The sequence below is a fragment of the Lutra lutra genome, chromosome 8 (genome assembly GCF_902655055.1).
Source record: "Lutra lutra chromosome 8, mLutLut1.2, whole genome shotgun sequence".
In the NCBI taxonomy this organism is placed as follows: Eukaryota; Metazoa; Chordata; class Mammalia; order Carnivora; family Mustelidae; genus Lutra; species Lutra lutra.
Window position 1 is genome coordinate 130,858,696 of NC_062285.1, and position 25,652 is coordinate 130,884,347.

The 25,652-nt window shown below is 50.3% G+C and overlaps 1 protein-coding gene across 3 annotated transcripts in view; it reads right to left on the reverse strand.

The window, feature by feature from the left end:
- Positions 1–346: 346 nt before the first annotated feature.
- The window catches only part of LARGE1 (LARGE xylosyl- and glucuronyltransferase 1), a 528,909-nt gene continuing 503,603 nt past the window's right edge, over positions 347–25,652 (reverse strand). For all 3 annotated transcript variants that reach the window (XM_047740096.1, XM_047740097.1, XM_047740094.1), the window contains exons 13-15: positions 10,883–11,029; positions 5,135–5,330; positions 347–1,855 (exon numbers count right to left, since the gene is read on the reverse strand). In XM_047740096.1, the coding sequence (XP_047596052.1) occupies positions 1,658–1,855; positions 5,135–5,330; positions 10,883–11,029 (541 nt within the window). In that variant the 3' untranslated portion in view covers positions 347–1,657. The remainder of the gene's footprint in view (positions 1,856–5,134; positions 5,331–10,882; positions 11,030–25,652) is intronic.

Here is a 25,652-nt window from a genome sequence, read left to right on the forward strand (position 1 = left end):
GTCTCGGAAGTCAAGGCACTGTGGGGTGTCACGTGACCACCAGGACAACGGGTTGGGCGCTCGCTTTGCTACCGATTACCAGGATTTACCTTGCTAGCATCTGGGATATAAGACATCTGGCTTCGGGGCTGAGACAGAAGCTGGACAGAGACTCTGAACGTGTTTTCAGGGTGAGAGTGTAAAGCGAGATCTAACCTCAGAAGAGGAGAAAACAACGTTAAGGTTCAAGGGATGAGAAAAAGAAACGGGAGAAGCGCAAGTGTGAGGTTGCCGTTGACGGGTCCTGCTGTCTACACTGGCATGTGTGTCGGCAGCTTCTTACAAGAGTGGGAGGGCACGGGGAAGAAACAGTCCGGACTTCCGTTTATTGAATGCAGCGTTCGCTGGTCACATTGCAAACTCCATACAAACAGCCCAGCCGAGAGTAGGGCGTGGACTCTTGTTCTCATCAATGTAAACACAACATTAATATTGAAGATTCAAGAAAATGGGTAAAAAGTCCAGTGTCTCCTTAATCCGTGTAATGGTAAAGGTGCTTGCCTACTCTCTGGACAGGTCCCAGAGGGAGCCCGAGGCCGCGACCTCGTCCCAGCCGCAGGGAATTAGCATGAACACAGAGGAACCCAGCACAGTCTTCCTGATGGTCTCCAGATGGACACGTGGGATCTTCAGAACTGGGCTTGCGTGAACTACTGGAGTTCTGAAGGCCTGAGAGGTCTGTACCTGCCGTGTACGCTGGAACAGTCCCTTCTGAGCCCTTTCCCCATGAACCAGTCACGGCCAATAGCAAATGTGACGGTCTTCGTATTTCCACAGTCTCCGTCTGAGCCCCTGGATTCTGGAGAGCAGGGGATTCAAGGTCATGGGGGCCTCAGTGATAATCCTGAAGAAGGCTGCCCATTTTAGATAGTGGCTGAAGACTCTCGTACTCCTTGCGGGGCCACTGCTGACAGGGGTATGCTGGATGAGGCAGCCGATTCTCCTTCGGAGCCTTAAAAGATCAGGTTTTCTATTTTGGATTCCCAGACCAAAAACAAACAAACAACCCCCACCAAACAAAAACAAATCAAAGCAAAACAAGAGTGTCCTTGAGGATAAAGAACCAAACGACCCCCCCACCACCTCCAGGTCCCACCCAGTATAGCGTCCCCATTGGGTTTTTCCAAATGGTTGGTTCAGATCATTGGTTTGCCTCCCACCTTGGATATGTGGCTAGATTGCAGGACAAAAAAAGAAAGTTTCCTCTGAACGAAGAGACAGTTTTGCTTTTATTTCCCAGGATGGCTAACCCCCAGCACCCTGACTTTCCTTTCTTAAAAAGCAATGAAAACGTCCTAAAGACCTGCTTGGTTTTGTGGCTTTGTGGTCGGATAACCCCTTTGCTCCTCTAACTCCTCTGTGTCCCATTCTTGAAGAGACTGTGTCAACGAGCTGCTCTTCCACGTTCTGGGAATGCCAGATTGTGGAGCAGAGAGGCGCTGGCTGGATCCTTGTCCCAGATCTCTGTAGTATGGGCAGCTTTGTTGGGCCAAAGAGACAAATAAAAAACAAACCAAAAAAGCATTGCTCAATTTTGAGTTTGAAGGCTGGGCCCCAACAGCGAGTGGTGTTCCCCCTGCAGAACAGGTCTCTCTCCCTAGTGGTGGGCTTCCTGGTGCTAGCTGTTGTTCTCAGCCGTGAGATATTTGAGGGCGGCAAAGCCGTAGCGGCGAGACATGTCCTGCTGGAACTCCTCCTTCAGGGTTTTGAGACAGATGCGGTATTGCTTGTTGGACCGGAACTTGGTGATGTCGAAGCTGGGGGCGTGAGGCATGTGGATCATGTAGGCATTGGGCAGCACGATGAACTCATATTCCTAGAAGACGAGAGCAGCATGAGCACTTGCAAGGACCCCCGGGAAGGTATGACAGATGTCCAATTGCATGACCAAATGACCAAGTGGATGAATGAGGAGGGGAACGACATCAGCAGGGAGGGGGTCATGGAGACAGAGCCATGTTGGAGAGGGACGGTGCAGGACTCTTTGCATGGCTCTGGACAAGTTACCGGGCTTCTCAATGCCTTAGTTTTCTCACCTATAAAGTAAACATCATAATACCTACCTTGAAAGATGACCAGTCATGGATGGATAGTGCTGGGCAGAGCTCATGGCCCGTGAAAGGGTCTTGGTAAATGAGAGCAGGTGCCCATGTGGCTGCTCTAGAGTGACCCGAGCCATGAGAGAAGCTCTTGCTCAATGAAATGATGTCTGTTTCTGGGATTTCTCATAGGGCTTGATGAGATTTGACAGCCTCAACAGATTAGTACACAAGAAGGGACAAAAAAAGAATCAAGAAAAAAAAAAAGATCCCATTGGATGGAAGCTCATTAAGAACAAACCGTAAGAGACTCTTAATCATAGGAAACAAACTGAGGGTTGCTGGAAGGGAGGGGAGATGGGTGGGGGGATGGGGAAACTGGGGAATGGACATCAAGGAGGGCATGTGATGTAATGAGAACCGGGTGTTATATAAAAATGATGAATCCCTGACCTCTACCTCTGAAACCAGTAATACATTATATGTTCATTGAATTTAAATTTAAAAATATTTTTAAAAGAAATAAAAAAAAAAAAAGAATTACTAGGGATGCCTGGGTGGCTCAGTTGGTTGAGAGTCTGCCTTTAGCTCAGGTCATGATCCCAGGGTCCTGGGATCGAGTCCCACATGGGGCTCCTTGCTCGGCAGGGAGCCTGCTTCTCCTCTGCCTGCTGCTCCCCCTGCTTGTGCTCAATCTCTCTGACAAATAAATAAATAAAATCTTAAAAAAAAAAAAAAGAATTACTAATGGGTATACTTGAGCAAAATAAAAACTAATTTAAGAAAAAAAAAAAAAGAACAAAGCTCTTGCCTACTCATCCTTATTGTAAGTCACAGCATCACAGAATAGCCTCCACTTGGCAGAATACAGACAGAAACTCAGACCAAAAATAAAATGCCTCAAATAGCCAAAATAGGTGACACAAATTTAGGACACGGAACTCCAAGGAGAACCCAGCATGCCTTCATTCAGACCCCATATTCTCTGATTTTGGACCTAAGGTCTGATAAGCTTTGGTCATCTTGTTCCCCAGCCCAAAGCAGATCAGAAGAAACTCTGAAAGGGAAAATCAGACTGGGGAAAGGGAGCTGGTCCAGATGGAGGGGCACTGACGCAGCAACCTCACTGACGTTGATGGTGAGGAGGGACACGAACAACCCTGAGAAGAAAATGCAAGAGCCCCCAGAGCTGAGCTGTTTGGGGCTTGCCTCTGGGAACAAAGAACCTTACCGATCCCACTAGCCCTACAGGTGTGGCAGGATGACCTGTCAGGTATGTACTCATTATCTCTAGAAATCACTGGAAAGGGTAAAGTTATGTTTGGCTGTGCCACCAGCAAAGAAGGAAAAATAATCAAGAAATTTGCAGGAGTTCTGCCAAAATTGCATAAAATAAATCAAGCCCGCATCTCGGGGCTGGAAAAATTTACTTTATTTGAACCAGTTCACCTCACCACACTGCTGGACACAGAACATGACATTTCTTTTCCTTCAAACAGAAGCTGGGGTAGACTGAACGTTTCTGTGAGCAGCACTGTACTCCCTCCAAGTATTATTGAAAAAATGGACATTAAAAGTCATGCTTCTATTCTTAAAAATGGACACTATTGGGGCACCTGGGTGGCTCAGTGGGTTAAAGCCTCTGCCTTCAGCTCAGGTCATGATTCCAGGGTCCTGGGATCGAGCCCCGCATCGGGCTCTCTGCTCGGCAGGGAGCCCGCTTCCTCCTCTCTCTCTCTGCCTGCCTCGCTGCCTACCTGTGATCTCTATCTGTCAAAAAAAAAAAAAAAAAAAAAAAAAAAAAAAAAAGGACACTATTCTGCAATCTTTTGTCTACACTGGTGGTTTGCAACCCTAGATGCTTATTAAAATCACTTGGGACTGCGTGCTTGGGTGGCTCAGGCGGTTAAGTGTCTTGCCTTTGGGTCAGGTCATGATTCCAGGGTCCTGGGTTCGAGTCCTGCATAGAACTCCTTGCTCAGTGGGGAGTCTACTTCTCCTCCTCCCTTCACCCCCACTTGTGCTCTCTCTCTCAAAAATAAATACATAAATCTTTAAAAAATATCACTTGGGACTGCTCTCACACATACTGGAACTGTTGGAAAGTAATCCAGGTGATTCCTAGGGCAGCCAGCACTGAGCCTCTGACTTTTTTTTTGGAATTTGAGGTGCTTCTGTTGAGAAATATTTACACTGTGCTCCACGAGGAGAAGCTTTAGAGAACAGCACACAAACAGAACAAAGGTGGGGTTGAGAGCCCCAGGCATCCTTCCCCTAATGCAACCAGAGTATCTTGTTTTGCTTTTGTTTATTTAACACTGGGGGTGATGAGCAGCATCACCGGCTTGCCGCATGTTTTTATAAATAAAGTTTTATTGGAATACAGCCACACCCATGTGTAGATACTGTCTGGAGGTGAACTACAACAGCAGAGTTGAGTAGTTGAAAAAGGAGACCTGTCAGCCCCATGGAGCCCCTAAACCTACTATCTGGTCCTTTGCAGAGAAAGCTTGCAGACACTCGGTATAACCTGTTAGAATTCTGCTAATTTAGTTTGAAGCAGGTGTTTAGTGAGTATTAGTTGAATGAATGAAAGTGTTTCACAATGAAATACAGCCTGAAAATCATCACTTTAGTTATAGGATAGGATAATGAGCTACGTCTCAGCCACATGCCTTCTTGTGTCCCTTATATGGAACTCAGAGAAACTTTGTGCCAGTTAAACGGCTCAAAGGTCAAATGATCAAGTGATGATTCTTTTTGTCCTCATTATTGAACTGGGTGAGGACAGGGAGTGAAATGTTTTGTCACAGGACCCTCACACTTGCCTGGGTCCTGGCCGGGAATCCAACTCTTACTCAACAGTAGAGAAAGAGGAATGGTTTGGGAATCCGTGGTCGTGAGACTTAGCACTGTCACGTTCTCATTTCCGGTCCCTGACCACATCTTGTTCCCTCTCAGGGCTCTGTTCTCTGACTTCCAAGGTCCCCCTTCGGCCCTGAAGTCTACACTTTCTTCCCCCGTAGCGCCAGCTCCACGACATTCCATCAGCTCACCTGTGCGTCCAGTTCCATGATATGAGCCACCTTGTTCCAGCCAAAGCCCACAAACCTCCGGTCATATTCAGGGCAGTCCCTTCTCACGACAACGTACGGCTCAAAATCTGCCTCCCACTCAACACGATAAGGCGTGGTGGCTGTCCGCCACTTGGCGAAGTTTGTGGGAGCGTGGCCTTTTGTCCAGACGTGGTACCTAGGTCACAGGGAGAAAAGCCATTGGGTGAAAGGAAGGAAACTCAGCTTCCCCAACTCTGCAGGTTGGGAGGAAGAAAAGATATATGCAGATATAGTCTTTGTGGATTGTACTGTGTCTCCCCAAAAGATAGGTTCAAGTCCTAACCCCTAGGACTTATGGATGTGACCTATTTGGAAAGAGGGTCTTTGCAGATGTATCAAGATGAGGTCATAGTGGATTAGGGTGGGCTCTCATCCAACCACTGTTGTCTTTATAAGAAGAATGAAATGGGGGCGCCTGGGTGGCTCAGTGGGTTAAAGCCTCTGCCTTCGGCTCAGGTCATGGTCCCGGGGTCCTGGGATCGAGCCCCACATCAGGCTCTCTGCTCAGCAGGGGGTCTGCTTCCCCCTCGCTCTCTGCCTACTTGTGATCTCTGTCAAATAAATAAACAAAATCTTAAAAAAAAAGAAAAAAAAAAAGAAGAAGGAGGAAATGTGGATATTGAGACACACACCAGGCTGTGATGCCATGGGAAGGTGGAGGCAGAGATTGAAGTGATGTACCCACAAGCCAAGGAACGCCAAGGACGGTCAGCCTCCACCAGAAGCTGGAGAGAGGCAAGGAAGGGTTCTCCCTGAGCCTCTGGAGGACGAATGAACCTGCCAACACCTTGATTTTGGATTTCTGGCTTCCCTACCTCTGAGAGAATACATCTCCATCGTGCTGAGCTACCCAGTTTGTAGTAGCTTGTTTTGGCAGTCCTGGAAACTAATCCCACCCGTTATCTACATCCTTCATAATGAGGAAACTCTCACAATGAAAGGGTAAGTGAATTCCTGGAGGGCTCTGTATCGTCTCTAGGGACCTAACTGCCTGTCAGTCTGTGCCGGAGAACACGGTGACTCAGCCCTTGTAGCGCATTCTCCCCCTTGAGGTAAAAAAAGACCTGTGGCTGCACCACTTCCATGGGAAGGTCACATCACCTGGCAAAAGGGATCCTTGTAGATGTAACTAAGGTTACTAATCAGTTGACCTTGGGGAATTATTGGGGGCGGGGAGGGGCTGGCCCTAGCGGAATCCTGAGAACTTTTAGATCTGGGTTTGGAAGAGAGCAAAGAGCCACGTGTGAGCTGCCTGTGGGGCCACGTGGCAAGGAGCCATCAGGGAAATGGTGACCACAGTCCTCCACGTGCAAGGGAAGGAAGTCAGGGAGCCTAGAGGAGCACGGCACGCTCTGGAGGAGAACTGGAACTTTGCCCCCAAACTGATTTCAGCCCAGTGAGGCCCTGAGTGCAAATCCAACCATCCCGTGTCCAGATCTCTGACCCTTACGGACTGTGAGATAATAAATTTGTATTGTGTCAAGCTTCTAAATTTGTGGCAGTTCATAATAGAGCAACAGAAAATGAATACACACATATAACAACATTCATAGTAAGCTAACATTTATGAAGCACTTGCTATATAAGGATTATTTTGTAAATATTGTACCTATAGCTTAAAATCCCTTTTTTTAAAATTGACAGACAGAGGTCACAAGTAGGCAGAGAGGCAGGCAGAGAGAGAGGAGGAAGCAGGCTCCCCGCTGAGCAGAGAGAGCCCGATGTGGGGCTCGATCCCAGGACCCTGGGATCATGACCTGAGCTAAAGGCAGAGGCTTTAACCCACTGAGCCACCCAGGCACCCCTACAGCTTAAAATTCTTAAAACTTAATCAGTATCAACTTACAAACAGTAGGCTGGAGCTGGGATTCAAACCCAGATAGTCTCACTCAAGGGCCAGGACCCTGGATCTCTATGCTGGGTGATCTCTCCTCTGTGTCCCCAGCACCCACACTCTCTGGCCTCTCCAGAGCAGAGAGTCAGTGATCGGAAATGAAGTTGAATAGATTAATGAACAAGTATTCTCAAAACCTGACGGGTACCTACGACAGAGGGCAGGGAGTGGGGCAGGAATCTGCCTCTGGAAGCTACAAAGGGGTGGGAGGAGCCTGGGAGCCACATGGGACAGTAGACCTGGTCTAAGAGCAAGGGGTTGGGGAAACAGAACATTGTAGAAAAAGGAAATATGAAAGGTGGGACCCCAACAACTTAGGGAGCTTCAGGGAGAAAGGAGCTCACAGTTTGGGGTCCCACCTCCACTCAGAGAGGTTCTAAAGCACGTGAGGGTTAAGCGAGAGCCCGTGGGCAGTAAGACAGGTGGAATCTTCTGGTAGGCGACATGGGCACTTGCTTACTCTGTGTCCTCACCCCCGAGGCTGGACCTTCCCGGGACCCTCGCGAACTGCCCACTGGCCAATCTGTGGCCCTTCAGTACAGTGTCACTGGGCGACATGGCCGGGCTGGCAGAGGGCAGGGACTGGAAACCCCAGCTCCACGGATTCAGCAAGTGCCACAAAACCACAATCCCACGATCGGAAGGAACGTAAGAGGCTGAGTCACGCCACCTGCATGGAGTGTGGAAAGGAGGGATACCGCAGGAAGTCGGGATTAAGCCAAGAATCAGGCCAGGAAGGAGCTGATTTTCCATTCGTGAACTAGCCCGACAGGCGGTCCCGACACCTGACACTTGCAGGGCCGGCCGGGCACACGCACTGGCTCAAGCTCGGCACAGCAGGGCCACCGCGCCGGGGTTCAAAACCCACCCCTGTCACTTAGGAGCGGAAGAGTGGGTCAGCAGAGCATTTAAATTAGACTTTACTTCCCTCTTGTGTCCCCTGGGGAAAAGAACACCTATCTTGTTGAACGGCTGGGGAACTGAAATGAGGAAATGTTTATAAAGGGCTTGGCGCAGTGCTGGCATACAGGAGGCGCTCAATAAATGCTCCTTCCCTAAGAGGCACTTTAACAAGGCGGCTAAAAACAATGGCTCTGGAGCCCACCTGTTTGGGTTGGAATTCTGTCTCTCAGCAGGTGTAGAAAATGTACCAAATTCCTCTGTTCCTTTGTTTCCTTCTCTAAGCAAAATTATTAATAAATAATAATAATTGTTCCTTTCTTTCTCTTGGTAAAACAGAATCGTGTCTACGTCAGGGATTTATGACATGATGTCAATTCACATGAGGCACCCAGAGCAGGAGCTGATATACAGTGATGCCTCTGAAAGGGAAGATATGCTCATTACTCCCTCTCGTTTGCCCTAGAAATGATGTCAATTCGCAGGGGTCTTACTCTCCGTGATGTCAATGTATCAACAGCCACCTTATTCAGAATGCAAACCTTTGGCTTTGTGTGAGACAAAGGAAGCAGAGAGGAGGAAGGGCAGCTCGGTCAGTCCTGGACCCCTGGTGTGTGGGGCACAGCTTTCATGAGCTCGGCCTGAAGACGGACAGATGTGCTGCACGGCTGGTCAGCACAGAACAGGGTGACGTTACAGTTCACCTGCCACGAGAGCACGCGGCCACCTGACTCCGCCCCCCGGAACCCACCGTCAGTCCAGGGGACTCACTTGTTCTGACACCATTGACACCAGGTAGCCTCAAAACAACAGAGACAAAAACGGTTTCCCGGATGCGGCATGTGGGGTGCCACTCTAGAGAGATCTGGGGGCACCCTGCTTTGAGCGGTGGTTCTCAGACTTGAGCTGAATATCTGAATCCCCTCAGATTAAGACTACGGCTTAACCCATCACTGGGTCCCACCCCCAGAGTTTCTGGTCCAGGACATCTGGAACAGGGCTTGAGACTTGAGACTTCTATGTTCCCTGGGGACGCTGACACTACTCATCCAGGGACCCCGCTCTGAGGACCTAGAGGACCAGCAGGGGTGGGGATGATTTCCCATTCCAGCCGCAGTGGGAGGGGGTCTCAGCTGCGAGGAGACATGAGAGCTCATCGTTTGGAGGGAAGGTGACAAAGGCAATTTCTTGGAGGGAAGGAAGGTCTGTAATTTAGCATTTGACCTTGTGAGTTGTGAGCTGTGGCCAGAGCAGGAATCCTGGAAATGGCAGGCCAAGTCCCAGCTCTCTTGCCCACAGACATGGCCTTGAAATGAGTTCTCAAATCACCTGGGGAAGGAGATGGAAGGAAAGAGGCCCTGGAAATCTGTCTAGTGTGGAGCCATCAGGCTATGGAGTCTTTGGGAGGCTCAGATGAAGATCTGGTCTCAGAGTCTTATTTTTCACCTGCATCTAACTCAGATTGGTAAGAACATTCAGGACTCAGTCCAATGGGATCTGAGTTAAAAGCGTGGACTCTGCAGCTCCTCAGACCTGGACTGAACTCAGGTTCTGCTGTGTACCGGTGGGTGTGACCTTGAGTAAGTCATTTGGCTTCTCAGAGCCTCAGTTTCTCTATCTGTATAAGGGGGATGACACTATCTGCCTCAGATTTGTTGTGAGGATTACACGAGCTGATGACAGTGCCTGGTACAAGTTACATAGTCGACAAATGGTAGTTGTTATTTCTTTCCAAGAAGAAAGAAGTCTGGGTTGGGAGAGGTGATTAGACCATCTCAGGTCACTTTCTAGAATTCTGGATAGAGGAGGAAGGCTGGGGTTGGAGTCCTGGCTCCAGCAGGACCCTTCCACTCCTCAGTTTATCTGCTTAAAATGTGAAAAGGGATCATCTCTGAACTGTTGAACAAATAACCTATCTCATAAGGTTACTTTCCCAAAATAAAGTTTGTTTGAGAAAACCTTCTAGAAACTTCTAGTAACTTAACAGTAGGGTGGAAACCGAAGTTATTATTACAACCTTTTCAATAAAATTCGGATTGCCTGGAAATGTATGTTTTTTTTACTCAAAGGCAGTGGTGGCCATTCTTTCCCTGTTCAAAGTGGTGGTTTCTCTTTAAAACAGGAGCAGAGGGGAGCACTGGCTCTCTCTTCAGACTGCTCTGTTAAGGGACCAGGAAGGACCCCTATGTCCCGCAAGGGCACTAAATGCCACAGCCTGTTCCCGGGGGTCGGAACCCATTCTCACCTGCACCGTCGTACACACTCCCTGGGCATTTTGGACAGACGGCAGGGTAGCTCCCCTGCGATGCTCCCACAGGACTGATTGGAGCATCAGGCAAATGAGGGGCTTGTTTAAAAAATCATCACTCAGGCAATGGGAAAGTCAGCTGCCCCATCTGCCGCGTCCCACCCTGAAGTTGCCTTAATGCCATTAGCTGATGAGGCTACAGGCACTCATCCTAGGCCTGAGGACCGCGGAGTACAGACGACTCCCCCGCAGAAAGGAAAAAGGGAACAGCAACCACGGTGCTAACAGGTCGAACCCACTTCCCAGGTGAATGAAGGAGCAAGCGAACCAAAGACAGAATTCAGACAGGAGACAGGATCGGGAACCTATGCTGAGTAAAGTACAGAAAGGGTAAGGTGACTTCCCATTGGACATCTGGTCCTTCCATCTGGATACAGGACGCTCCCCACTCATGTATGAAACAAAGCCACATGCCACGTGGGAGGAAAGAATATTCCAAAGATGTAGTTGGGGACCCGTGGCCCTTTTTTTGGCCTTAAGGTGGTCTAAGGTAGCAGCGAACTTCTGGGCCAGCAGCTCTGGTGTCTGATTTCCGGGGACAGGAAGGCCTCGGACGACCCCGGGGGACAGCACTGAGGCTACTCACCTGAATGTGAAAAGAGTGCCCATGTCCAGCATTGACAGCAACTCCGCTTTCGACTTGGGAAAAGACAGCCGGTAGCGCAGTGTCTCAAATGCAGGGACGATCATCGCCTTCTTGGTGTTGGCAAGGTCGAGCTGGATGACAGACTTCCTGAAAGGAGAGGGCAGGCAGAGACAGGGTCCCCGTGAGGCCAGGCAGAGAGACCTTTCCCACATGAGGGCAGGGAGGGGGCACAGGGGGCGGAGGACAGAAGGCCCCAGTCCAACTCTCAGCTTAAAGATGGGGAAACCGAGGCTCAAGGAGGCCAAGCAGCTTGGCCAACTGAGTGGTAACTCCTGAGTAGTAACTGAGGAGTCCAGAGAAGAAAGCCTGCCTCTGAGCCAAAACGTGGAGTCTCCCTGGAGAGTGAACCAAGGGCAGGCCAGATAGGAGGGGCTGGGAACCCTCCCTCACTTTTGCAGTGTCGCTGTCAGAGCCAAGAAGAGAAGGGAGGTCTCCAGGAACTCACAGCCTGCAGGGTCCACTGGGCTGGCTATCCACTCCTTCTGCACCACTGGCCACACGGGAGTGTTGGACAGCAAGTTGATAACTGGATCACCAACCTGGATATTTCTAGGTCCCATTTCTTGGACTTCTCAACCCCTGAATCCCCCAGCCTGAGCCTTTAAAGTTGCCAGACCTGCCCCATGCAGCCAGCACCCAACACAACAGAGCTCACACCCCACGCGAGGGGGGTCATTCTCCATGTGCTTCTTCACTCCCACCTTTGAACCTGGACTTCTGCTCTACTCCTCTGAGATCCGGCTCCTGCCCTTCTAGATTTGTCTGCCATTGCCCAGCTCTGCAGGCATCATTTTGAAAGGGAGAAAGGCTCAGGGAGGGACACAGAGCAGGAGGCTTGTAATGAACACGGACAGGGTTTGAATCCTGGTTCCGTCACTTGATGAGTCTTGCTGTACCGGGCAAGTCGTTTAGCTTCTTACGACCTCAGGTCTCTCCTTCCTAAAATGGGGCCATGATATCCCCCTCCTGGAGCTGTCGTGGGGGCTGAACAAGGTAGCATAAATACAAATACCATTTGGCACACTTGGTACATGGCTGGCTTGCAGCAACACGTGGTCATTATTCGACCACAACATGATCCTTATTTCCTGGCTTGATTTCCCAATGATCCCTTTTGGACATGACTTTGGTACTCCATTCTGGCTTCCTGCTCAGACCACTGACTCTTGGGTCTCCGTGCCAGAGAGGGCTACTGGCTTATCATCTCCGACGTAGAGAAAGCAGTCTTCCTTAGGGTAATCAGGGCACTGGAAGGCATTTTGCAAAATACTGGAAGACACAGCCTTCCACAGCAATATGACTTATCGCTATCATATTACTAAAGCCACTTCACTCTGAACTTGTATGTAAGCAGGGACGAGTCTGTGAAGGGGAGTCATGCTACCACGAAGGAAAATTGTGTCGGCCGAGGCCAGTGTGGGGCAAGAACAGAGCAGCAGTGTGAGAAGGACGAAGGAGGGTTTGGTATCCATGAATGATGAGGTCAGAGGAAGGACAGGTCTCAGAAGCCTGCCTTGGGGAAGGGGTGGCATCAGTGCCCCCTGGACAGGGCATGGCTATGATGGACCAGAAGGTCATTTTATTTTTTTATTTTTTATTTTTTATTTTTTAAGATTTTATTTATTTGTCAGAGAGAGAGGGAGAGAGAGCGAGCACAGGCAGACAGAATGGCAGGCAGAGGCAGAGGGAGAAGCAGGCTCCCTGCTGAGCAAGGAGCCCGATGCGGGACTTGATCCCAGGACGCTGGGATCATGACCTGAGCCGAAGGCAGCTGCTTAACCAACTGAGCCACCCAGGCGTCCCCAGAAGGTCATTTTAGAATCCTCTGAATAGCAGTTATAATTCATTGTTTATAATTAGGTTTATGTTAACTATACACCAAATGACGTATGACCCTGATGTCACTCTTTCTGGGGAGACTCAAAGGATGACACCAAGATAAAATCTGGGTGAGCTATATTTAGTCAGTTGGAGGACGAGTAGCCCGAGTCAGCCTGCTTTGGTCTGCATTCCTCTCCTGCTTTGTCTCTCTGAACAATGACTTCCCAGTTTCCAAACACCCAAGATTCCCTCACCCGTCGCCAAGCATTCTCTTCCCACTCAATCCTGTATTAGACATAGGCAGAATGGGGGCTCGCCGCCTTTCCTCCAGGAAAATCGGATACCTTATCTATTGGTTCTGGGTATCGGGGGCAGGCCACAGGGCTCGAGAGGGTATCCTTGGACTCACCAGATGGCAAAGCCCCAGGAAGGAGGGAGCAGAGAGGCACCCCAGCACGGATGGGTGGATGTTATTCATTCAACAATCCCTGAGCACACCTACTATATGCCAGGTTCCAAGCTAGGCACTTGGAGCCACAGAATGAACAAAGCATCCCAAGTCCTTCCTGCCTGGTATTTACATTCTTGTCGCAAACATCTCAGGATGCTGAAAGCCCAAGATTGCATTTGCAGCTAATTATGTTAAGATAATTGGGAAAGTGTGGGAGGCCAGTGGCACTGAACCACAAAGGGATGGGCAAAGCATGTACACACACCCACAACAGAGGTCTGTGGGTGCCCATGTGTCTTTCTCTGTCACTATTATAATCACGTTACAGTAGCCACTTCTCAGACTGCCCTGCTCAAAGATGATTCTTTTTCTTCTGGTCCCTGCATGTAGAAACAGCTCTGGGAACACGGCCAGGGCCATGTTCAGGGGTAGACACTTAACTCAAGCAGAGCAAATCAGTTCCTCACTCCTGGAAATCTGAACAGAGATGCCGAGACTGGAAACCAAAGGGCTGACATGCGCTGGTGTCAGGCAACACTCTAGAGGCTTCTGAACTTCAGCTGCAGAGGGGCCCAGAGCTGCCTGGGTTCATTACGGTCTCAAGTATCGGTTTCCCAAATTCTTCTTTGGTGCCATAAGAAATACCACTCGATTTTTTTTTAATCAGTTTTCCTTTGACTTCTTTCCATTTCAATGAAGCTGCCTACTGCGGATCTCTGTTGCTTGTAACCAAACCAGCCTGACTGGTATCTTGCAAGGCCCACAGAACGTAGACCAAGCAAGCAGCATGCCTTAAAAAATGCAGCCCGAGGAAGTCTTATTTCTGTCTGCAGAGAGAGCATCAGATCCTGGAGTGTCTTCTAAAATTCCCTTTAATCTCTCTAAAACACAGACTGCCACAAGGATGGATCTGTCACTAGATAGGTCCATTTCAGATTCAGTCCGAAGAGGTTTGGATATTGATATCCTGAGTGGATCTCATTATGAACTCGTTTCAGCAATAAAATGGTTTCCGGATACTGACTCCGAGCACATCGGCTCATTGAGCTGGCAACGATATAGCTCAGGCCCTTCTGCACAGTTTCCTGTTGGTATAACCTTCCCTTGCTGGGGCTTTGCTGACCACCTAGGGATGCACAATGTGCCTCCACCATTTATCTGGAAAGGGAGTCCTGCAGGAGACAGAGTGTTTCATATGCAGAATCTTCCCAGGAGACTGGCTAGACTAGGAGCCAAGAGATGTGAGTTTTGCAGCCAGCCTGGACAAGCTGAGTGACTTTGGGTCCCTTCATGCATCCTTTTAGAATGCTAAATCTAGATTATTAATGCTGAAGATTCTGGAAAGTAATCTGGTGCAGTAGCAACCAGACACATTTGGCTTCTAGTTCTGACTCTACGGCTCTTCCCAGACGGTCACTTGAGCCATCCTGAGTCTCAGAGTTCATGATCTTGTTAAACATTTTGGTGAGTAAAAGCACATGTGCTCATGGAAGTTCTTGGTGCAATGCCCAGCACACATTAAGCACCATATGTATGATGGTTCAGCCTGTGATGGTTACTTTTATGGGTTAACTTGGCTAGGCCAGGGGGCCAGCTGTTTGGTCAAACACTCTTTTAAATATTGCCATGAAGATATATTGTGGCTATAATTAATGTTTACAGTTAACTCTAAATAAAGGCCCTTGCCCTCAACAATTTGGGTGGGCCGCATCTAATCAGTGGAAGGATGTCAGAGCCAACTCTGAGCTTTCTGGAAAAGAAGAGATTCCGCCTCTGGACTGTTACATCAAAATCCTGCCCGAGTTTCCAGCCTGCTGGCCTGTCTTATGGATTGTCAGTCCTCACAGTTCTTTAAAAGAACTCTCCACTTGCTGGTTCTGTTTCTCTGAAGAATCCTGGTTGCCCACGACCCTTTCAAAAATATCCCAAACCTACTACTACGTTTGTGGACTGAGGAACTCTTAAGAGAAGATTTCACCTGAAGTACTTCAGACCCCCGCTGGTAAAACAGAGAGCACAACAAATACACATGACTTGGAGCCTGCTGGCCCCGGGTTCAAATCCTGCCTGCCACTCTCTTATGACCTTGGGCACAATATTCAACTTCTCTTGGTTACAGGTTCCCTGGCTATAAAATGGAGATGATAACCCTTATCAACCAGGGTTGCTGAAAGGATAAAGCAAAGCAGTCGCTCTAGAAGAACCTGATCCAGTGCCTGACTTAGTGTAACTGATTAACAAATGAGCCCTTCCCCTTTCTGGCTCAGCTTACGGGGAGTGGGGGGGTGGCTACTGCTGGAGATGGGTGAGAGCAGAGGAGCCAAGAAAGGCAACAGACTCTTGCAACCAGAGCAGGATTTTGTTGCCAACCTGCTTATCTACGGAAACAGGGTATTAGATCTTAGTCTCCAGCCCAGCTCTCTGGATCCTTCTTCATGTCAGAAACTATTCAGATGCGCCCGGCAGAGTAAGTTTGGCCCCTCCAATCTGGTGGAGGTGGAGCTGACCAGGGGTCAGTGTGGGGACCGAGCACTGGGCAGTGTCTCCCCTCCACTTACTCAAGTGCGCAAATAGTTCATAGCATGTTTGGCTCCCACCTGGGAAAAGTGACGAGTAAGGGAGAGAATGTGAATGAGGATTCCTATACCAACCGAGGGGGTGGCCAAGGGCTGACTGGAGGCTTACATGGGCTCAGCGTTATGTCAAAGACACAGCACAAAAGGGATGCTGTGAGGAAGATGGGCTTCCCGGGGTTTAGAATGACCAATCCCCAAGACTGATCCTGGGAGTGGGTTGTGAGTGTGCACCCCCCCACACACACACTCACAACCCTTCCTCCATTTCTACCCTTTTCACCCCATCCTCTGCCCTCGAGACAGATCTCTGTCACCAAGGCAACAGCCCAGGTGCCAGGCATGATGAGATTTCAGGAAAGCATCTCAGAGAAGTAAGCAACAATGGCGTGCGGCAGACCTCTTCTGACTTCAGGGGTGGGGACGAGGGCGCAGGCTGCCCTAGTTCGCCTTCTGGCCGATTACTTTTCCTCTCTCTTTGCTTTCTGAGTCTGTGATGATGGGGGCTGGCGACAACAGCATTGATCTTATTGGGGGTCTGGGGCCAAGCAATCCCCAGGCCCTGCAGAAGAGAAGCACTCCGTGCGCTCTGGCCGTGATCGTGACTGCCCGTCCATCCTCTCTGGCGCCGGCTCGACCCGATCACAAAGTCTGGTGCCAACGCCGGCCAAGGTTCCACCTGTTTGTTTCCTTGCTTGCTCTGCCACATGCCAGGCCCTGCACGGGCACTCGGGAGACATCAGTCAATACAACAGGCAGAAATTCCTGTCCACGTGGGGCTGATATTTCCAGAAGGAAGCCAGAACAGTAAGTGAATTACAGAGTATGTCGGAAAGCCAGAATTTCTGGGAGGGAGAACAGAGCTGGGTTGGGGTGTGCGGAATGCCAAGGGTGGGGAACCGGTTGCAGTCCGAGATGGGGTGGTGCAGGTCGGCCTCATGGAGAAGGGCAGGCAGTAGGGGAGGGGGCAGTCATGCTGCGATCCGGGCCAAGAGCTTTCTCAGCTAAGGAACAGCCAGTGCAAAGGCCCTAAGGGAGGACAAGAGCACAATAAGGGACAGGGAGAGTCCCTAAATGGGCTAGAGAGGCAGGCGGGGAGGGAGAGCTACAGGCCATATAAAGTCTCGTAGATCCCTGAAGGTTGTGGGGAGTGAAAGAATGCCACTGTTCTCTCCTCCAAAGCTGTCTATGTCCTAATCCCAGAAACCTGGTGATATGGAACCTCCCATGGCAAGTAGGACTTTACAGGTGTGATGGAGGGTGCTGAGATGGCAAGATGATCCTGAGTTATTTGAGGGATCACAAGGGTCTCGATAGGAGAGAGGCAGAGGGTCAGAGTCAGAAAGGAGAAGGGACGATGGAAGCGGAGGTGGGGGTGATGTGGCCACGAGTCAAAGAAGTGAATGAGCCAGAGGGCAAGAAACATCCTCCCGTAGAGCCTCCAGAAAGAACGCGGCCTGTGGCCCCCATGATTTCAGCCCTGTGAGACCAGTTTCCGATCCTGACCTCCAGAGCTGTGAGATAAAATGTTTCTGCTGTTTTCAACGGCCACATTTGTGGTAATTTGTTACAGCAGCCATAGGAGACCAATACAGAGGTCTTGGGATTTTACTTAGTGAGACGGGGAGTCACTGGAGACCCTAAGCTAGGGAGAGGAGCTGCTTTCTGTATTAAAGAATGCCTCTGGCTGCTGTGTTGGGAACAGACTGCTGTGTTGCATGGGTAGAGGCAGGGAGATCAGTTAGGGGGCTCCCGGGCTGCTACGGCTGAGCTAGCATGGACCTTGATAGTCACAATGAAGGTGAAAAGAACTGGCCTGGTCCTAGAGCCAGCAGGATTTCCTTACCCTCTGGGCGTGGGGTGTGAGAGCGGACAGGAGATGACACAAGGTTCTTGGCTTGCATCCGGGGAAGACTGAAGTGGCCATCAAATGAGACGCCAGCATGAGCTTTTTGGGGAAGATGAGACTTAGGTTTTGAACAGTTTGCCTGAGATGCTTGAGAGAACGAGGCAGAGACGAGAAGACCATTGGACAGACAAGTTTTGAGGTCAAGAGACAGGGCGGGGTGGGGATATTTTGAGGATCGGTGGCAGGTGCATTTAAAGCCACGAGACTGAACGACATCATCGAGGGAGGGTAGGAGGAGAACAGAGGCAGCCACCGATGAGAACTACAGGGAGGGACTCATAAGGTCGAAGAACCACCTGGAGACAGGCATGCACTTCAGTAAGCCCAGAGGAAAGAAACAGAGGGGCCGTCGGCAGATGCCACAGAGAAGTCAAGACAAGAAGTAGAGGCTGACCACTGGATTTGGCCATGTGGCTTCTTCCTTGATCACAGGTACCTGGAACAGGACCTGAAGCAGCAGCTGAGACCAGCTAGTGGGTAGGCGTGAGGCTAAGGCCATGTGGAGAGGCATTCCCCTAGTTCTGCAGAAACGAATCAAGTCAGCTTAAGAGCAGAGTCAAATCATTCATCAGGAGTGGGATCCTGTCACCACACTGGCCCCGCATCCCCCATCGGGAGTGCCACCGGCAGTCAGAGGTGGGGCTGGCTACAGTGGAAGCAGAAACGCCACAGGGACCAAGGTCACTGACCAAGGAACGGGACCTTCTACTCGGCAAAAGCAAACAACCTTGTCACGAGTATCTGGCTGTAAAAAACATTTAGTTTCACCTTATGTGATTAGAGGTTGGACAGAATTGACCCACATGGTGCAGAAGAGATGAAATAAGTCAAACTTCCTAATTCCCAACCTCTCAGCAATGGGCTGGGAGCCCAGAGACGGGGGGCATGTTGCCCTGCTAGACCGCTCTGGGGTCCCACAAACAGTCACGCTTGCCTGAAAACGGGACTTGAGTTACGTGTTGGTTTCCCACAAAGGCTTAACGGACTCCTGCCTCTCTACTTGTATGCATCGACTCTATTCAGAATTCCCTGAAACGAACACTTCCTCTCTCATTGGCGTGTGGGCTTAGACACTGGCAACCCAACTTGGTGTCACCTTCAGGGAAACAAAATGAGAGAAATCATCTCCCTCTGATGTAGATAAAAATGAGAAAGCACAGTCAAGTTTAAAACAGAAAAAAATGGTTTTGCAATGATCTCCTGTTCCAGTCTGTCTATATCTCAGGTGTGGGGCGGGGGGTTGGTGGCGGAGGGAGGGCAGACCCGGACAGCCGCAGGGACGGGGTAGGCAGGCTGGCCGAGGACAGTGGACGCCAGCTTTAGCACTGGGCAGACTCGGGGGGGAAGGGCAGGGGGTGGGATGAACCAGGACCCACACCTGTCACCTCGATGCTCTTCAACTCTGGCCATGTGGCAGCCACGTGCGATCATGGCATCCTCCGTGTAGCCAGACTGTCTGATGGTCTAAGAAGAGCTGACTAAAACTACTTCCACAGATTTGAGGGCCGAATCTCTCTCAGGGGAACGCCAATGTCAAGGGAGGCCGAAGAGTAAGAAATAGAGCATGATCTTTTAGACGACAGAGATCCTATCTTCACGGCCGCGCTAATTGTGTGATCATGGGCAATTTGCCTAACTCTCTGGGCTTTTGTTTTCTTATCTTGATAATAAATATTTCTCAGACTTGGTTATTAAGAGAACTAAGATAATATGCTCATTAATGGATATTTATGAGACCGGACATAGACATGGAGTGCAGAGCTGAATCCAGACAGAACCTTGGTCTGGACCGACCTCAAAGTGCAGGGAGGGAGGAAGACAGGAGTGTCTTCTCTGCTCTCTGGAGCAGAGATCCCCACCGTTTTCTAAGCAGCAGGAGTTAGGGGGTCTGTGGAGGGGGTTCTAAATATTTGGGAAGAAAGCACACAGGATTTGGGGGAACTGAATTTCTTAGAAATGCCCGGGACACCATTGGTGGTCGATACGTGGTAACAAAGGGTGCTTATGTCTACTCAGTACCAAGCCCCTTAAGCACGTCAGATGCTTTACTTCTTTAATCTTCTTTACTTCGTTCATCATTGCCACGTGTGACAGAAGCACTAGTATTTCCGGGTTTACTGATAAAGTCATGAGACCCCCGAGAGGTTCAGCAATTTGCCTTTTAACCCAGCTGACAGGGGCACCCACCATCATCCTACCGTCATCCTTAAGGGAAGAAGGCAATCACTGTGTTCGTCAAGGCTGCACCAGCGTAGAAATAACTGGGAGAGATCATCAATCACAGGCTCTGAGTCAAGTCTGTTAATGCAACTGAAGCAAGGAGCCTCTTGGAGTCCACCTAGGGTCAAGGCAGCTGATGGAAGAGTGGTTTGGGGCCAGAAAGGAGGCACAGGGCCAGCGGCTACAGCCCACACACTTATCTCCACAGCAGGTCCTGCCTTACAGCAGTGAGGAGATCAGAGGCCAGCACACAGATGGTGTCGGGAGAGGCAGAGATGTGCGCAATGATCTACTGGCTGTCCTGGGCCTCCTTCATTGGTGATTTGCTTTTTTCAAATGAGTGGAATCTGCCACTGAACCCCTGGACCTGGCCAAGGTCAGTAGTGTCCCCTTATAGTCAAATGTGGCAGACTGGTCTGTGCGTATCTTCCTCACCTCCTCTGTCCTTGGTGCTGAGATCACTCCCTCCACCCTTAGCCGGAGAACTCCATCCCAGAATTCTGGAGAGCGTCTTCCCACATGCTACGGCTTGGATCAGGGAATTGCTTTCAGCTCAGTCCTTATGGTGCTGGTTACCATCTGGGCACCTCCTGTAGCCTCTATGCTTTGGGCATGGGTGGGCGGATCCTCGATCTCTGTCCATGTGAACTTCTGCTCCCGTAGCAGAACGGGCTGAGCTGGTATTTGTAGAGGTGCAGTGAGAGGCCGAGGCCAGGGCTGACAAGGGACATGCTGCTGGGCACCGCAGGCTGAAGGCCCTGGGGCTGCTGTCACAAAGCCAGGAGAGGAAGCCCATCAGCTCTTGGAGCCCTGGATTGGCAGAGCCCAGTCCAAGGTCAGAGAGCATGCTGTTTAATCAAAGCTGAGCTCTAAGGAGTCCAAGCGATTCTCACATGTTCCCAGGGACGGAGGTGAAAGTTATATTAAAAGCGGATGGGAGGGGTGCCTGGGGGGGCTCAGTCGTAAAGCATCTGCCTTTGGCTCAGGTCATGGTCCCAGGGTCCTGGGATCGAGCCCCACATCAGACTCCCTGCTCCTTGGGAAGCCTGTTCTTCCTCACCCACTTTCCCTGATTGTGCTCCCTCTCTTGCTGTCTCTCTGTCAAATAAATAAATAAAATCTTAAAAAAAAAAAAGTGGATGGGAGGCAGAACAGCAGTTTGTGCTGGAGTTCACCTCTGTTGAAGAAACCCCAGAACGGCCCCACTCTTTCTCTTAAGGCTCTGTGTGCAGCCTGCAGCAGGAGCTTCGCTCCCCGCCCCTCCCCTCCCCCCTCTGCTGGCTTTGATGCCATCCCCTGGACATCTGGCCAGATCGCCTTCGGGACTGGTTCTTTTGGGACTGTTCCATGCACTGGCGATGGCGGGACATGGCAGTGGTAACAGCACGCAGACTGCCTATGTGCACCTGTCGGCTCTGCCAGGCTTGAGGTCAGCGGTGAACTGTGTTCGGGGCTGGGTTTCCGGCTCCAACCCACAGGAGTCACTCAATGAATGCACAGGGAAGGAAGGAGTCAGTGTGTGGTCGGCATACGGAGACAAAGATGGTATGGTGAAGGCCGTCCTTTGGAAATGACTGAGTTTCCAAAACTGGGTTGAAATTATAGTCTGGTCACTTAATCCACAGGACTTTGGAGAAAATATACCTTCCACATTTTCATCGTCCCGCCTGGATAATGGGAATGAAGGCCCTGAGCCCTGACTGGGTTGTCACGAAACAGGGACATGTCGAGCTCCTGGGAGGAGCTCCTGGAGGACAGGCTTCCAGGAGCCGTGTGGGGACAACAGCAAAGACCTGCAAGTGAGGGGCCCAAGGCTGCCCTCGGAGAGTGCAAGTGTAAATTATACACATAACAGATGAGGTCAGAGATGGGCAGAATCCTCTGGAGAGCCAGGGCGGGGTGCCCGGGCCCCAGCAAGATCTGAGGGTTCCTAAATGGACAGCATTAACATATCCAGAGAGAGAACGTGTCCCTCAGAGAGGGCTGCGGAAGAAAAGAGAAGCTAAAAATGAGCTTGGCGGGGGGGCAAAGTTTTAAAACATGGAACAGCTACCGTTACGGGGCCATGCTTTGTGCCAGGGACTCCGTACTCCTCACCTCCCGTAACTCTCAGCATCCGGACTCACCCCTACTTAATGACCCTTGAGGGCTGCGCTTTCCACAGGAGGGCATCCCGCATGCTGGCGCTGTGCTAGGTGCTGACAGTGGGTTACGGGAGGGCAGTCAGTTCCCCCAAAGTCAGGAAGGCAGCTCTGGGGCAGGCAGTGGAATCGGGTCCCACCTGGACACACCCCCAATTGTGCTCTCAACCAAGTGACACCTTTGTGTGTATGGCGGGGTGTGAGGGTTAAATGGGTCATCTCATGCAGAAACCAAGACAGTTCTCCAGTGCGTGGAATGAACTTGACAAGTATGACCCACAGTGATGGCCATGGCTGTCAAGGCGGTGGTGGAGATGGGCCCGTCAGGCAATGGGATCAACAAACAGGTTAAGTGTAGAACATCTCAGATAAGCCCAGGAGAAGCGAGTTTCCCATGGAGCAAAGCCATGCCTGAGGGCAGGCTATTTTGTCTAAACTACCTCGTCTCTAATAAGAGGTTAAATGACAAGACACATGCAAAGTGCTGGTAAGAGTGCTTGGCACATAGTATGTGCTCAGTAAATGTGAAATGTTATCAAGATAGCAGAACTCAAATGATGAATTAGCCCGAGGAAATGCCACCTAGTCAGGGCTCATGGAAGGCAGCTGGCTGGCCGGGCCTGGTGTTCTCTCTACCTGGTCTTGTTCAGATTTCGGGACTCATTCAACAAGTGTTTACAGAGCAGCTATGTGTGCCAGGGGACATCTGATGGGGGGAGGGTGGATGGCCACCATCCTGGAGGGAACAGAATAAAACTGAAGTATGTCATTCCTATACACGGTCAGAATATAGTCTCCATGCAGGGTGATATGTGTATCCCCCAGGAAGCAAAGGTGACATTTGCGAAACAGAGCAGATGTTTTAAGCTTCAGGCGTTGAACAAAGATGATTCTGCAGGATGAGTCCAAGAGATGGGAAGCCTGCTCAGTCTCACAGGTATGGAATGTCCCAGCTGAGAGAAGCTGTCCCTACCCTCCACTTTCGATTCCTCAGCCATTCTGGAACATTCTTCAAAAATGTCAAGATACCTCATGCCTTTACACTTGTTAGTTCTTCAAGTGCATCACCAACTCTCACATCTTTCCGAGGTCATCCCTGGCCACCCATCCTGGGTCATCTCCTTGCGAGTCTGTGGCTCTGTATCTTTGCCCTCTATTTCTGTATTGGTAACAAGAACGGCAGCAACACGTACAGCTGAGAGGGGCCCCTAGAATGTAAACCCCACGAGGGCAGGGACCCGCTGGCTTGTCCTGCTCACTGAGAGTCCCAGCAGTGCAATGTCACAGATATGAATGAGGCATGACTCATGGCAGGGTGCCTTTGCCATCCAGATGTGATCACATTTCATTTTCTCAGGACCTTAAGAGGGAAGAAGTAACACAACCCCCAGCTCACAAATTTTAAAAAAGTCCCAGGAAGTTAACAAAATGCTGAGTAAGGAGTACTCAGCATTGAAAGGCAGGTCTGAATGACTCCGGGGACGGCCCCGTCCCAAGGTGGCACGCTGCCTGGCACATAACAGGCGCTACTACATACGGTTTTCAATCAATGAACCTAAGTCTACAGCTTCTCATTTTGTAGGAAAAAAGGCCGTGATGGTGGTCTGGAGTGACCTGGCTATCCTGAAGCTGGCAGTTTGCACGGGAGGGGGTCGGGGGGTGGGGAGGCCAGGTGAAGTCCAGTTCTGAGTGTTGTGAGCAGGACAGAGAATTAACTCCTGTTGGGTCCCTCCAATGCCCTCGCAGGAGGCTCTTAGTAGCCCCTTTATTAAGTGAGAAGACAGAGGACCGGAGAGACTAAGTGAGTCACCCCAAGTCACACGCTTGGTAGGCGCGCCAGACCCAGGATGCAGGAGCAGCTCTGCCTCGCCCCGCCAAGTCCCACCTGACGTTTCCGGAATCGAGCAACAGCCACACATCTACAAGCCGGTTCTTTAGAATAAACCGGCGAAGGGGTAGGGGAGAGATTTTACTGGAACTCTGCAGCTGGATCCACGCGAGTACCTGACTTCGTTATTTTCTGATTGATCCATTTGTTTTTGCTGTAATATTAGCTGGTTGCTGAGCAACCGCCAAGGGAGCGCTGATGCTGAACTGTTCGGGGAAAGCAAGTGCCCCCCGCCCCGGAAGGGCGACATGATTGTTTGTGGGGGCGGGGGGTCCAGGAAGAGGGCTGCCTGTCAGCCTGCTCCCATGTCCTGGGGTTTTGAGAGTGATCTGGCCCCTTCCAGAAGCGAGCAGGCTGTCCTGGGGGGCAGCCCACTTGCCCCCTCTGACACGAATATTTAACCTTGCCGGGGCCTCGGCATGGCCACCTGTGTTAACAGTTACCTCACAGAGAGGTGTGGAACCACAGAGGTCATTTTTACAAAGCAGCTGGCACAAGTTAAGGGCTTAAAAAACTGTAACTACCAGCATTTGTGATATTATGTCCATTTTAACAGAATTTGGATATGGTATTTTGTTGAGCATCTTTGCTGGAGAAGTTGGTCTCTAGAGGGGTCCACAGGCCTTGTTGGGGTCCACAACACTCATGGCAAACCATACCCGTAACCTCATCCCAGACTAACGATATACTACTGGTCACGAAGCACATCCAATTTTAGTGTTTGGATCAGAAACATACTCATCCCACTCGCGGGAAGAGAATTTTCCATAAGCCAATGGCAAGCCAATATGGTTATCCTCATATGAAAAGAACAGTGCAAGCTTCTTTGGGGCTTCTGATAGAATCCTAGTCCTTACTTGTTCTCAGAATTCTGGTGCTTAGGAATTATCTAGGTCAGAGGTCACAGGATGGGGCTGGGAGGTTCTATTCAGCCTGAAGAAATATTGGTCTGGGATTGGATAGTGTTTTGCTTTGTTTTGTTTTTAAATTACTTGTCAACTTAAAAATCAAAACACAAAAATCCAAGTATCCAGCTCCTCTTGAAAAATACGAAGACTGGGTTACCTGGGTGGCTCGGTCAGTTAAGCATCCAACCCTTGGTTTCAGCTCGGGTCATGATCTCAGGCTCATGAGATTCAGGACTGCTGTGGGCTCCATGCTCAACAGAGAGTTTGCTCGTCCTTGTCCCTCTCCCCCCGGCATCTCCTCCCCAGCATCCCAGTCCCACACTCTCCCACCCTCTAAAATATATAAATAAAATCTTTAAAAAAAGAAAGAAAAATATGAAGACCTTAGCCCTGCCGCCCACTGCCCCCAAAGCAATCATGTCACATTTGGCGTGGAGAGAAGCTGAGAGCCTCAGATGGGAGCGACAGTCTCTCTAGAGAATCCTACTCAGCATTTTTTGTTGCTTTGGGCTAAGGTTCTGGCCCCTCCGGGCATCTGCATTTATGACTCCTAATATAAGATACTTTCTTCACTTGATAATGAGGAAACAGGCTGAAAACAGAATTGCTGGAAGTCACACAGTTCACTACGGCACACAGCGTGAGTGGGAACAGGAGTCCTGGGTCTCAGCAAGTGTCCTGTCCACTGTAACACTCAAAGTCAAGGCCATGATAGCCTGCTCTGTCCGGGAAGGACATGGACACAGTAGGGCAGGAGGTGGCCAGCGTGAGAGGCGGGCCAAAGCAGGCCGGACTTCAG